We start from the raw sequence: 13525 nt of genomic DNA on the forward strand, positions 1-13525 counted from the left end.
CCTGTTGGCCGCAGTTTGGCGCTGTCTTTGGCCGCCAGTGGACGCGTGTGCCGTCATCATCGTCGTCGTCGTCGCAACAACTCATTGCTATCCGTAGTCCGGCGTAATCGTAATACGGCGTACAATCTCGCGCAGCATCTCTGGCATCCAAGTCTAAAGCTAGCAGCGCCGCAGGCTTAGTTTTGTTTTCGTCACAATACCCGTTGCTATTATTGTTATTATTATTATAGTTCTTGTGGCAATTTAGGAAGTAACGTATTTGATTTCATCTAAAATTAAACGTGTTCCCAAGTCTTAAATGTGTCATTCCGCGATCGTGGGTGTGCGTGTGTTTGTGCTAAGTAATGCAAACAAATAAATGATAATGATAAAAAGGCGATAAACGTTTAAAGCGGCTACAAAACTACAAAAAAAAAAATACAAAAAAAAATACAAAATATAATAATAAGAAAACCCCATGTGAGTGAAAAAGAGAGGCGCTAATTCGAGAATTTAACAGTTAGTTGGAAGCGTGAGACCCTCAGACCCTGACCCTCAGTGTTGTGATGAAAAACAGAACGATACGATCCGAAAACTGATCCATTCCTCAGCAAGTGCATAACAAATTGGGCAAATACCGGGCTACCGGGGCCATTAAAATATTCCGTATTTTTGGCAATCTCTAAAACGCTATGGGGGGCGAAGATTCCTCTTCTTCCCCAAGTAATTCAAATCCAAGCTGGCGATGATCACTTAGCAGCTTGCTCCCATTAACAAACAATGGAGAAGTCCGCAAATAGACTTTAAATTGAAGAATAAACGTCTGATTAGGCTCAATGGGCGTCGGATTATCCGTTTCCATATTCACAAAAGGCGAAAACAAATTATTAAACTGAAGAAAAACACAAACAGGAGAACCCATAGGGGGTATAGCTATATTTACTAAATTTTTGGATTTATTTTAAATTAATTTTTGTATTTGAGAAACGTGATTAATAAAGAATTTGACTTCAAAGAGAACTAAAAATATTTAAATAAAATATTTTTAGCCAGAAATCTTATTTCCCCTTTTAAATATTCCCTTTTTTCTTAAATTTTATAAATATATCTCTGTGTGGTTTGGATTTTATTTGTTAGTTTCGCCTCGGTTGGATTTTATCTCATATATGCAAATGTTTGTGCTCCATTTGCATGTTTACGATTCGTTTCAGCCGGAGCGCCTCGAGGTGCTTGGGGACATCATGTCCTGTTGTTCGAAGCCGCCTTCCATACCCTTTGCCTTCCCACACCACACCATCTCCTTCTCCATTTTTAGTTTCCTGCATCATGCATCGAGGCAGCGAATGGGATTTTTTAATTAATTCCTTTCCGGTGGGAGGAGCATCCATTCCTCCGCCCACTTCCTCCCTGCCAAAGTACATTGCAAATCTCATGCATATTTTTGTGCTTGCGCCACGCCCTCTCCCAGACATTGTTATTATTATTGACCAAAGATAAACATTTGTAATATTCACCCCGTTCTACTCCCGAGTTCCACATTCACTGTCCGATTCATTACGCCCAGGTCGCCGAAAAGTAAATAGCGAATAAAAAGCAGACAGAGTTCGGGTCTCAACAACAAATTGTTTACGACTCTCGAATTTGAATTGTTGAGTAAATACAAAAATTTAATTATACTCGCCTTCTAAGAACCCCTAAACAAGAGGAAAATTGTACATACTACATGAGTAAGGGAAAACTTTGGGAGACTCTGACTAAAATTAGCAAATGGCTTTCAAGTGTAAGTGCGACAAGTTAGAGTGGCTATTGTTCGATTTACTTAAACTCTAAATGCAGGTTGTCAGTCTTGCTGGAACACCTTGCTCCACTAAGAGGATTCTCCCAATCTGTAAATAGGGTTAGCTGGAGGAGTACTCTATCTAATTAGTTATTGGAATATGCAGATTATTTTTTCAAGTGCCGCCAGTCAAAGTCTTTGTTTGTGCCACGTTTACCTCCCATCCGCAGTTAGCTAATTGAATTTTCTAATAAGTATCGATTGCTCCCCCAGCAGCAGCAGCTGCTCATAGTTTTCCTCCATGATGCTCCACTGTTGTTACTACTACCTCAACTAGAATATCTTTATCATCGCTTCACTTGCTCCTGCATCCAGAGCCCGGGGGCCTCCGACGTTCAGTTCTGCCACTGCCATAAAACAGATAAAACAAACTTCAGCATAAACTCATGAAATTTTAAAATTACATCATGTTTATGTATCTGAATGGTTCCGTCGGACGGGATGTGGGTGGCATTATTATGCACGTGTATGTGTATCTCCATGACTCTGACTCCGGAGCCTGACTCTCGGTTCATTCCGCCTCACCTGCCATGCAACAGGCAATAAAATGCCCGCAGCTCTGCTACCAAAACTTGTATGAAAATTGCAAATGAAAAGGAAAAATATATTTTGTTTTATTTTTACTTTATTCAACTTTTCGTTTTCGGGCACGACATTGTAAAACAACTTTTCAATTCACCCCGTATCGTCCAGGACCTGGAATCATTCTCGTCCTTCGCAACGCTCCCGCCATCTTTCAGCCCGCACAAATCCAAAGCTTCCAGCGAGTTCAAAGCATCTTGAGAATTTGTTATGCCGTTGTAACGCAATAAAATTAGTAAGCATATGAAATGAAGTCGTCTGGCAACGCGGCGTATGCTTGATATTGTTCCTGTTACTCATACGCCCCATGTGCCCAGCAGAGCTGCCAGTTTGTAGCTCTCGACCTTCTCACTCTCTTGTGCATTTGGCTCTGCTACTGACTCTGTTTGGTTTCGTTTCAATTTTCTTTTAATTTGTAAACTTTCCCCCGATATCTGGATATCTGTGGGTGTTGTTTTGTGTATTTTACTTGGCCTCAACCGGGCGGGCTATCTAACTTGGAATTCTTAGACGGGGGTGATGGTCAAGATGGTCAAGCGGCGGCTAACAATGATGAAGCAAATGACGGCACTGAAATCCATCTATTTATTTTCTTTCACCAAGCCAAAACCATAAATATCGATATCATAGCGCCTGACTGCGTCTGCCATTTACCGATCCAGTATCCAGTCGGTTCGATTTAATTCCCCTCGATTCGATGCGATTCGTTTTCGTTTTCGATTTGATTTGTCAGCCAGCTGACGCTGTTGGCTCTGACTTTTGCACGCTTCGCTGACCGCACTCGTTCATTCATAAAGCTGATGCTCTCTGCCTTCCGGTTCGCCCATAATTTTTATTGCTCTTCGATGTTTTTCATTTACGTGGTTTTTATCATGACGACGCCTTCGACAGTCGACTGTCATATGGCATTGGCTTAAGGTCTTTAATTGATAGACCGATAATGGAATTTCGCACTGAAGGAAGCTAAGAGTCTTATAAATTTCTGTCTGAATAGTTTTTCGTTTCGCAGTGCATTGCCTTCTTTATTAATCATACGATTTTGATGGCCTAACGCGCATGTTTTGGATTGCATGTCGGTCTTCGTTAACCCCAACACTGCTCTCTGCCAACAGGCCCACAGGCCCACATGCCGATTGCCAATTAATTTTCATTTGTTTTGACACTCTATAAATCATCTGCACACCCGATGAATCCAAAGAATAGCTGCAGAATCGTGCAATAGATGGAGCGTGCAATACCCTTGGTATATCAAGCATACGCCCTGTTGCACTGACTTCCCCCACGACTTCCATTTATTATTATTATTATTATTTACATTGGTCAAGCATTTGAAATGTTTATTTCCCTTGTGGCCAGGGGGCACTGGGTAGCTAATTAAGGCGCATTTAAGGCCAGATTAGTTGCCCCATCCATTGGCTTCAAATGACATGGTGATGCTGATTATCATCATAATTATGATCTCAATGATAACCACAAACACGCGCTCGTCCAAATAATGCGCTTGTTTGCCAAGCCCATAAATAAATCGCTGCCTCTTGTGGAGGGTGGGCTTAAGATTGTGGCAGTGGCATGACGACTTCTGGCCCAGATGTTTGGCCATTTCGGGATTGAAGGCAAATATTTGCTCGACTCGGGCGAGTTGGGGTGGAGGATTGCTGGAATAAAAAGGAGACAGGAGCTGTAATCTACATAATGGAACTTAAGGAAATATAAAGAGCGGCCGGCACACAGCACGTTGAATACTTTGAATTCCAAAAACGGCAACGTGTTGCGACTGCACCTGCCTCCTAGCCAGAGATCAAAGCACTCAGCGTTGGAATCTATTTTTAGAAGCATAATTAGCCGGCCAGGGGCGGCATTGCAGGCGAAACATGGCCAAGATGGCCACGATGAGTCGGTGGGGGAAGGCCTGCATATTCAAGCACTCGACGACCCGCCGACTGACATTTAACAGAAAGAGCCGCTTTCATGTAGTGGCACAATGGCCACCGTTATCTCTCAACTTGACATTGACAAAGCTCCGCATCTGGCCAACTCTCCTGGAGCAGTTAAAGCAGTTGAAGCTCCATGCGTTAGCTGATACGAGATGTGATGAGTTGGCGACCCGTAGCGCACTGGCTGCCATGGTATTTGTTCATTAATAAATAACTTGACACTCTTTGTTTTAATCACTGTGTGACAGGGGAGTCTTCTCCTCATCCTCCTGCTCCACCAGGTAAACATCACGTTGCCAGGTGAAAACGCACATGAACCGTGCTTACACATCTGTCACAGTCGCCAGCCTCCATCCTCCCAGACTCGATGCTTCCAGATAAGGTTACGGCCGTCGCACTAGTTTAATTACTTTCACTCCGGAGATCTTTTGTTACTTAATTGCTGAATGTAATGATTATACGTGACTAAAGAAATAATTAACCCATCCCGCCTGCCAGCCATCTTTTTTCAATTAAAGCCATCTCTGTCAGTTTTGGTGCAAACTATACCAAATTATCAACTTCATCAAATGCAATTACGATGCATTGTTTTGGAAATTCCACTGCCAACTAGTTTAAACTCGTGTGAATCAGCCGGGCAATCTTCCGTGCAATCTCCATTACAACAGCCTGAACAAATATTATCGAGTTGGCAAGAGTTATTGCAGTTAATGGGAAACTAATGGTTAAGGCCCGGGGTTGGGCCCAAGCCAAATATAATGACAGACGGCCCGGATCGGGTTTCGGTTGGTCGGGTGGGTGGTCATATAAAGTGTTCAATTACGGGGATATTTGCTATTGGAATCTCACCGCCTGCCAGCCCGCCCGCCTGCCCTTTTGGCAGCACACCAGAGAGCGAGTCGGCAGAGTCCATAAAGATTGTGGCATGGTTATCTTCCTTTATTTAATCTGGGAATCCAGACCCATCCACACCCACCCACAGCAGACCCCAAACGTCACGTGATTTTCTCATGTACTATTTGCACAGATTTTTTTATAATTTGTATACATTAGCATAAAAGACGAAAAATCATTTCACCACGACCTCTAAAATATTAAGAGTGTTATTCGAAAGAAAAGGCACCTATAGTATATAGTTTGTTTGGGGAAATTGAAGGAATTGAATATTTTCCGCAATAAACACACCATGAACCCTGCCATTTCGGCCTTCTGTGTTCTGTTGAGTCACGGACCATGGATGAGCCACCAAAATATTTAATCAGCAAGCAAATAAACGCTTTTTTATTTCTACAAGTGTATAATATATAGCATATCTCTATACGGTGGCTGTTCCAGTGTTTTGGGCACCGAATCTGATTGTGGTCGTCTTGTATACTTTATCAGATAAAGATATGAAGAATGTTTCGGTTTATTTGCGTAGATACGTTTAATTGCGCATCGTCCGTCGCTGGAGGAGAAAGTGCTGACGGAGTTCAGGAGAGGAGACGCCTTCGTTGACAGGTTCCTGCTGTCTACCATATTGCAACGCTGCAGCAGCCGACGTGTCTGTGCTGAGTGGGTCATCATTCATCGACGAACCTCCCGTAATTGCGGCAGCCCATCAAAGTCAATAACCAACCTACCATCCATATACCACCTCGCATGGCTGACGACGATCTGCGTGCCCTGGTGGACAGTCTGGACGACGCCTCGCCGGAGAACCTGGCCAACGTCATCGCCAACTTCTCGCTGGACATGCTGCAGCGGGCGAGCGCCCTAATTGGCGCCCAACAGCCCCACAGCGGGGAGCTCCTCGTCAACCGAACACAGCAGTGCCAGCAGCAGCAGCGGCAGGAGGAGCTGGAGGCGGCTCGGAACCTAACGGCAGGCGGCAAGCGGGTAAGTTGTGGCCTGGGTGGGGCTGGGTTTATTCCGTCTGCGATGGTTTCGATTCCCCAGACGGTAATTCCTAACGAAACAATTAATATATGTTTATAGATATGGAAAATTCTGTAGTTTTTATGGCAATTATTCAATTGGTTTAATATTTATTTTAAGGAAGAGGATCTCGATGGGAAAGATTTTAAATAAACACAAAAATTAATCACTTTTCATGGAAAAGTCAACATATTCCCCAAAAGCAATCAAACAGCCATACCATAAATATTTCTTTAATTAGCCAATTCGTGTTGAATTAATTGATCTGTTCGACTTGCAGAAACATTCTCCAATCAATCTTTCTCGCCAATGGATTCGTCTTCTTTCTCGAGTCTTCTGTCGACATCTCTCGGTTTAAAATAAAATATTGATTTTATGGCAACTGTACTGCTGATAGCTTTTCGATTAATATTTTTTGAAAATTTTGGTAGCCAACAATTTTATTTCCGGAGACTGCAACAAATATTTATTTGTGTATTCCTCTCGGGGCTGTAAACAAAAACGAAGACTCAAGGAAACCCACTTGAGGCTGCATCTATGAGATTTTTGTTTATCTCGGATGTTTGATGCCATCAGAATTGTGTCGCCCACAAGATTTCAAGGGCGTTATTCTTTTGAAATCTCCATGAAAAGTACATACATATAATAAGGCTTAATTTTGCAAGTCAAGTTAAGCGGCAAATGAATGAAAATGAAAAGTGCAAAGACAAATATTAGCGGAGTTCCCCGGGCCGACTGTTTGGCATTCTCGTTGACGGCTAATTTTGTCGCGTGGCTAAGTCCGATCGCATTAGCTGTCACAAAAGCTTAAACTTATCAGTGAAAGTCGTAAAAAATTGTCAATTTTTAAAGCATTTCTTTTGGGTATTGTGCAATCGACGGCGTCTGCGACTGTCAGCTGATAAGGTCCATAAAAAATATCAATGGAAGCTCAGTGCTTACCTGCCCGTCACCTATGCTCGGTAGAAACTAGACTAGGCAAACAAACCTCACATATATCATATATAAGATATATATACATATATTTATACTTTATTGTATATCCGTTTGTATAAAAATATTTAGCATGCCGCTGCAAATATATAAATAAAGCAATAGATATTGTGGGTAAGGCATACACTGCCCTCTAGCTATAGCTATCCATGCCTATACAAAAGTTGGAAATCCACTTGATTAAAATCCGTTCGTACTAAGCAAATGCGTCAGAACCATAAAATCCAAAAAAGACCCAAGGGAAACACATAAACATAGTGTGTCAGTTTTGTTTCATAAATCTCGTTTACTCTGATTTAATGTCTTGGGTTAGGTCAGGTCCATTTACAGATCGGAGCCAAGAAAGGCAAATTAAATCCCAACCGCAAAGACATCAGAGGCATTCTAAATATTTATCCAAGGTTGCTTTTCTTAGACCATCTTTGTTTATAACCATTTTAAAAGTTACTATATTTTTCTGTAAATCATTTTAGATTCTACAATGTCCCAGCTCATTTGATTCGGTGCTGTGTTGGCCTCGAACGAATGCCGGAAGTTTGGCAGTACTGCCCTGTTTTGAGGAATTTAAGGGTGTACACTACGACACAACAGGTGGGTATATAATAAATAATGTGAATATTTTAATACCCTGCAGAGGGTATTATAATTTCGGTTTACCAAGTGTGCCATCGAGCTAGAAATCGTTTAGGGTACTCCGCTTGAGAATCGGATAAGAATTGGGGAAGATATAGCCATTACTGTGGGCCATATAGGGGAAAACCTCATTTTAAGGGGGTCCCATCACGAAAAATGGACAAAAAATTTAAAAAATATTTTGTCTCAGGATTTCGATGTAGAATGGTGGCAAATCGATCTAGAAATCGTTTAAGGTATTCCGCTTGAGAATCGGATGAGAATTCGGGAAGATATAGCCATCACAGTGGACCCTATAGGGGAAAACTCCATTTTCAAGGAATCCTATCAAAAAAATGGACAAAAAATCTGAAAAATATTTTGTCTCAGGATTTTGATGTAGAATGGTGCCAAATCAATCTAGAAATCGTTTAAGGTATTCCGCTTGAGAATCGGATGAGAATTGGGGAAGATATAGCCATCACAGTGGACCCTATAGGGGAAAACCCCATTTTCAACGGATCCCATCAGAAAAATGGACAAAAAATCTGAAAAATATTTTGTCTCAGGATTTTGATGTAGAATGGTGGCAAATCGATCTAGAAATCGTTAAAGGTATTCCGCTTGAGAATCGAATGAGAATTGGGGAAGATATAGCCATCACAGTGGACCCTATAGGGGAAAACTCCATTTTCAAGGAATCCTATCAGAAAAATGGACAAAAAATCTGAAAAATATTTTGTCTCAGGATTTTGATGCAGAATGGTGGCAAATCGATCTAGAAATCGTTTAAGGTATTCCGCTTGAGAATCGGATGAGAATTGGGGAAGATATAGCCATCACAGTGGACCCTATAGGGGAAAACCCCATTTTCAACGGATCCCATCAGAAAAATGGACAAAAAATCTGAAAAATATTTTGTCTCAGGATTTTGATGTAGAATGGTGGCAAATCGATCTAGAAATCGTTTAAGGTATTCCGCTTGAGAATCGGATGAGAATTGGGAAAGATATAGCCATCACAGTGGACCCTATAGGGGAAAACCCCATTTTCAACGGATCCCATCAGAAAAATGGACAAAAAATCTGAAAAATATTTTGTCTCAGGATTTTGATGCAGAATGGTGGAGAATCGATCTAGAAATCGTTTAAGGTACTCCGCTTTAGAATCGGATGAGAATTGGGGAAGATATAGCCATCACAGTGGACCCTATAGGGGAAAACTCCATTTTCAAGGGATCCTATCAGAAAAATGGACAAAAAATCTGAAAAATATTTTGTCTCAGGATTTTGATGTAGAATGGTGGCAAATCGATCTAGAAATCGTTTAAGGTATTCCGCTTGAGAATCGGATGAGAATTGGGGAAGATATAGCCATCACAGTGGACCCTATAGGGGAAAACCCCATTTTCAACGGATCCCATCAGAAAAATGGACAAAAAATCTGAAAAATATTTTGTCTCAGGATTTTGATGTAGAATGGTGGCAAATCGATCTAGAAATCGTTTAAGGTATTCCGCTTGAGAATCGTATGAGAATTGGGGAAGATATAGCCATCACAGTGGACCCTATAGGGAAAAACCCCATTTTCAACGGATCCCATCAGAAAAATGGACAAAAAATCTGAAAAATATTTTGTCTCAGGATTTTGATGCAGAATGGTGGAGAATCGATCTAGAAATCGTTTAAGGTACTCCGCTTGAGAATCGGATGAGAATTGGGGAAGATATAGCCATCACAGTGGACCCTATAGGGGAAAACTCCATTTTCAAGGGATCCTATCAGAAAAATGGACAAAAAATCTGAAAAATATTTTGTCTCAGGATTTTGATGTAGAATGGTGGCAAATCGATCTAGAAATCGTTTAAGGTACTCCGCTTGAGAATCGGATGGGAAATGGGGAAAATATAGCCATCACAGTGGACCCTATAGGGTAAAACCCCATTTTCAACGGATCCCATCAGAAAAATGGACAAAAAATCTGAAAAATATTTTGTCTCAGGATTTTGATGTAGAATGGTGGCAAATCGATCTAGAAATCGTTTAAGGTATTCCGCTTGAGAATCGTATGAGAATTGGGGAAGATATAGCCATCACAGTGGACCCTATAGGGAAAAACCCCATTTTCAACGGATCCCATCAGAAAAATGGACAAAAAATCTGAAAAATATTTTGTCTCAGGATTTTGATGCAGAATGGTGGAGAATCGATCTAGAAATCGTTTAAGGTACTCCGCTTGAGAATCGGATGAGAATTGGGGAAGATATAGCCATCACAGTGGACCCTATAGGGGAAAACTCCATTTTCAAGGGATCCTATCAGAAAAATGGACAAAAAATCTGAAAAATATTTTGTCTCAGGATTTTGATGTAGAATGGTGGCAAATCGATCTAGAAATCGTTTAAGGTACTCCGCTTGAGAATCGGATGGGAAATGGGGAAAATATAGCCATCACAGTGGACCCTATAGGGAAAAACCCCATTTTCAACGGATCCCATCAGAAAAATGGACAAAAAATCTGAAAAATATTTTGTCTCAGGATTTTGATGTAGAATGGTGGCAAATCGATCTAGAAATCGTTTAAGGTATTCCGCTTGAGAATCGTATGAGAATTGGGGAAGATATAGCCATCACAGTGGACCCTATAGGGAAAAACCCCATTTTCAACGGATCCCATCAGAAAAATGGACAAAAAATCTGAAAAATATTTTGTCTCAGGATTTTGATGCAGAATGGTGGAGAATCGATCTAGAAATCGTTTAAGGTACTCCGCTTGAGAATCGGATGAGAATTGGGGAAGATATAGCCATCACAGTGGACCCTATAGGGGAAAACCCCATTTTCAACGGATCCCATCAGAAAAATGGACAAAAAATCTGAAAAATATTTTGTCTCAGGATTTTGATGTAGAATGGTGGCAAATCGATCTAGAAATCGTTTAAGGTATTCCGCTTGAGAATCGTATGAGAATTGGGGAAGATATAGCCATCACAGTGGACCCTATAGGGAAAAACCCCATTTTCAACGGATCCCATCAGAAAAATGGACAAAAAATCTGAAAAATATTTTGTCTCAGGATTTTGATGCAGAATGGTGGGCAATCGATCTAGAAACCGTTTAAGGTACTTCGCTTGAGAATCGGATGAGAATTGGGGAAGATATAGCCATCACAGTGGACCCTATAGGGGAAAACCCCATTTTCAACGGATCCCATCAGAAAAATGGACAAAAAATCTGAAAAATATTTTGTCTCAGGATTTTGATGCAGAATGGTGGGCAATCGATCTAGAAACCGTTTAAGGTACTTCGCTTGAGAATCGGATGAGAATTGGGGAAGATATAGCCATCACTGTGGGCCCTATAGGGGAAAACTCCATTTTCAACGGATCCCATCAGAAAAATGGACAAAAAATCTGAAAAATATTTTGTCTCAGGATTTTGATGTAGAATGGTGGCAAATCGATCTAGAAATCGTTTAAGGTATTCCGCTTGAGAATCGGATGAGAATTGGGGAAGATATAGCCATCACAGTGGACCCTATAGGGGAAAACCCCATTTTCAACGGATCCCATCAGAAAAATGGACAAAAAATCTGAAAAATATTTTGTCTCAGGATTTTGATGCAGAATGGTGGGCAATCGATCTAGAAACCGTTTAAGGTACTTCGCTTGAGAATCGGATGAGAATTGGGGAAGATATAGCCATCACTGTGGGCCCTATAGGGGAAAACTCCATTTTCAACGGATCCCATCAGAAAAATGGACAAAAAATCTGAAAAATATTTTGTCTCAGGATTTTGATGCAGAATGGTGGAGAATCGATCTAGAAATCGTTTAAGGTACTCCGCTTGAGAATCGGATAAGAATTGGGGAAGATATAGCCATCACAGTGGACCCTATAGGGGAAAACTCCATTTTCAAGGGATCCTATCAGAAAAATGGACAAAAAATCTGAAAAATATTTTGTCTCAGGATTTTGATGTAGAATGGTGGCAAATCGATCTAGAAATCGTTTAAGGTATTCCGCTTGAGAATCGGATGAGAATTGGGGAAGATATAGCCATCACAGTGGACCCTATAGGGGAAAACCCCATTTTCAACGGATCCCATCAGAAAAATGGACAAAAAATTTGAAAAATATTTTGTCTCAGGATTTTGATGTAGAATGGTGGCAAATCGATCTAGAAATCGTTTAAGGTATTCCGCTTGAGAATCGTATGAGAATTGGGGAAGATATAGCCATCACAGTGGACCCTATAGGGAAAAACCCCATTTTCAACGGATCCCATCAGAAAAATGGACAAAAAATCTGAAAAATATTTTGTCTCAGGATTTTGATGTAGAATGGTGGCAAATCGATCTAGAAATCGTTTAAGGTATTCCGCTTGAGAATCGTATGAGAATTGGGGAAGATATAGCCATCACAGTGGACCCTATAGGGAAAAACCCCATTTTCAACGGATCCCATCAGAAAAATGGACAAAAAATCTGAAAAATATTTTGTCTCAGGATTTTGATGTAGAATGGTGGCAAATCGATCTAGAAATCGTTTAAGGTATTCCGCTTGAGAATCGTATGAGAATTGGGGAAGATATAGCCATCACAGTGGACCCTATAGGGAAAAACCCCATTTTCAACGGATCCCATCAGAAAAATGGACAAAAAATCTGAAAAATATTTTGTCTCAGGATTTTGATGCAGAATGGTGGAGAATCGATCCAGAAATCGTTTAAGGTACTCCGCTTGAGAATCGGATGGGAAATGGGGAAAATATAGCCATCACAGTGGACCCTATAGGGAAAACCCAATTTCAAGGGATCCTATCAGAAATATGGACAAAAATTCTGAAAAATATTTTGTCTCAGGATTTTGATGCAGAATGGTGGGCAATCGATCTAGAAACCGTTTAAGGTACTTCGCTTGAGAATCGGATGAAAATTGGGGAAGATATAGCCATCACTGTGGGCCCTATAGGGGAAAACCACATTTTCAAGGGATCCCCTCATAAAAAAAGGACAAAAAATTTAAAAAAATATTTCGTTTCAGGATTTTGATGCAGAATGGTGGCGAATCGATCCAGAAATCGTTTAAGGTACTCCGCTTGAGAATCGGATGAGAATTGGGGAAGATATAGTCATCACTGTGGGCCCTATAGGGGAAAACTCGATTTTCAAGGGATCCCCTCATGAAAAAAGGACAAAAAATCTGAAAAATATTTTGTATCAGGATTTTGATGGCGATCTAGAAATCGATCGATCTAGAAATCGTTTAAGGTATTCCGCTTGAGAATCGGTTGAGAATTGGGAAAGATAGAGCCATCACAGTGCACCCTATAGGGAAAACCCCAAGGGATTCAAGGGATTCCATCACGAAAAATGGAAAAATGATTGTCCTACTATTAACTTAAGATCCGCCCGAAATTATCTTTTTTTTTTATTAACTAATTTTTGTTCTTTACAGAAAACGCCACCAGGTTCTGCTTTGAGAATGGCACATGGGACCACTATTCGGACTACGATCGCTGCCACCAGCAGTCGGGTTCTATACCAGTAGTTCCAGACTTTTCCCCCAGTGTGGACTTACCTGCAATTATCTATGCTTGTGGTTATTTTCTAAGCTTTGCCACTTTAGTAGTAGCTCTTATAATATTCCTCAGCTTCAAGTGAGTTTATC

The 13525-nt window shown here is 40.9% G+C and overlaps 1 protein-coding gene across 3 annotated transcripts in view; it reads left to right on the top strand.

Annotated features, from left to right (window-relative positions):
- The window catches only part of Dh44-R2 (Diuretic hormone 44 receptor 2), a 15554-nt gene continuing 2029 nt past the window's right edge, over positions 1–13525 (top strand). For 2 of the 3 annotated variants that reach the window (XM_017250652.3, XM_017250653.3), the window contains exons 1-4: positions 2–459; positions 5753–6210; positions 7716–7833; positions 13313–13514. In XM_017250652.3, the coding sequence (XP_017106141.2) occupies positions 5974–6210; positions 7716–7833; positions 13313–13514 (557 nt within the window). In that variant the 5' untranslated portion in view covers positions 2–459; positions 5753–5973. Of the gene's footprint in view, positions 460–5752; positions 6211–7715; positions 7834–13312; positions 13515–13525 lie in introns of all 3 variants that reach the window. The other variant, XM_070278155.1, reaches the window with a different exon arrangement.

Source organism: Drosophila bipectinata, chromosome 2R (genome assembly GCF_030179905.1).
Source record: "Drosophila bipectinata strain 14024-0381.07 chromosome 2R, DbipHiC1v2, whole genome shotgun sequence".
Classification (NCBI taxonomy): domain Eukaryota; kingdom Metazoa; phylum Arthropoda; class Insecta; order Diptera; family Drosophilidae; genus Drosophila; species Drosophila bipectinata.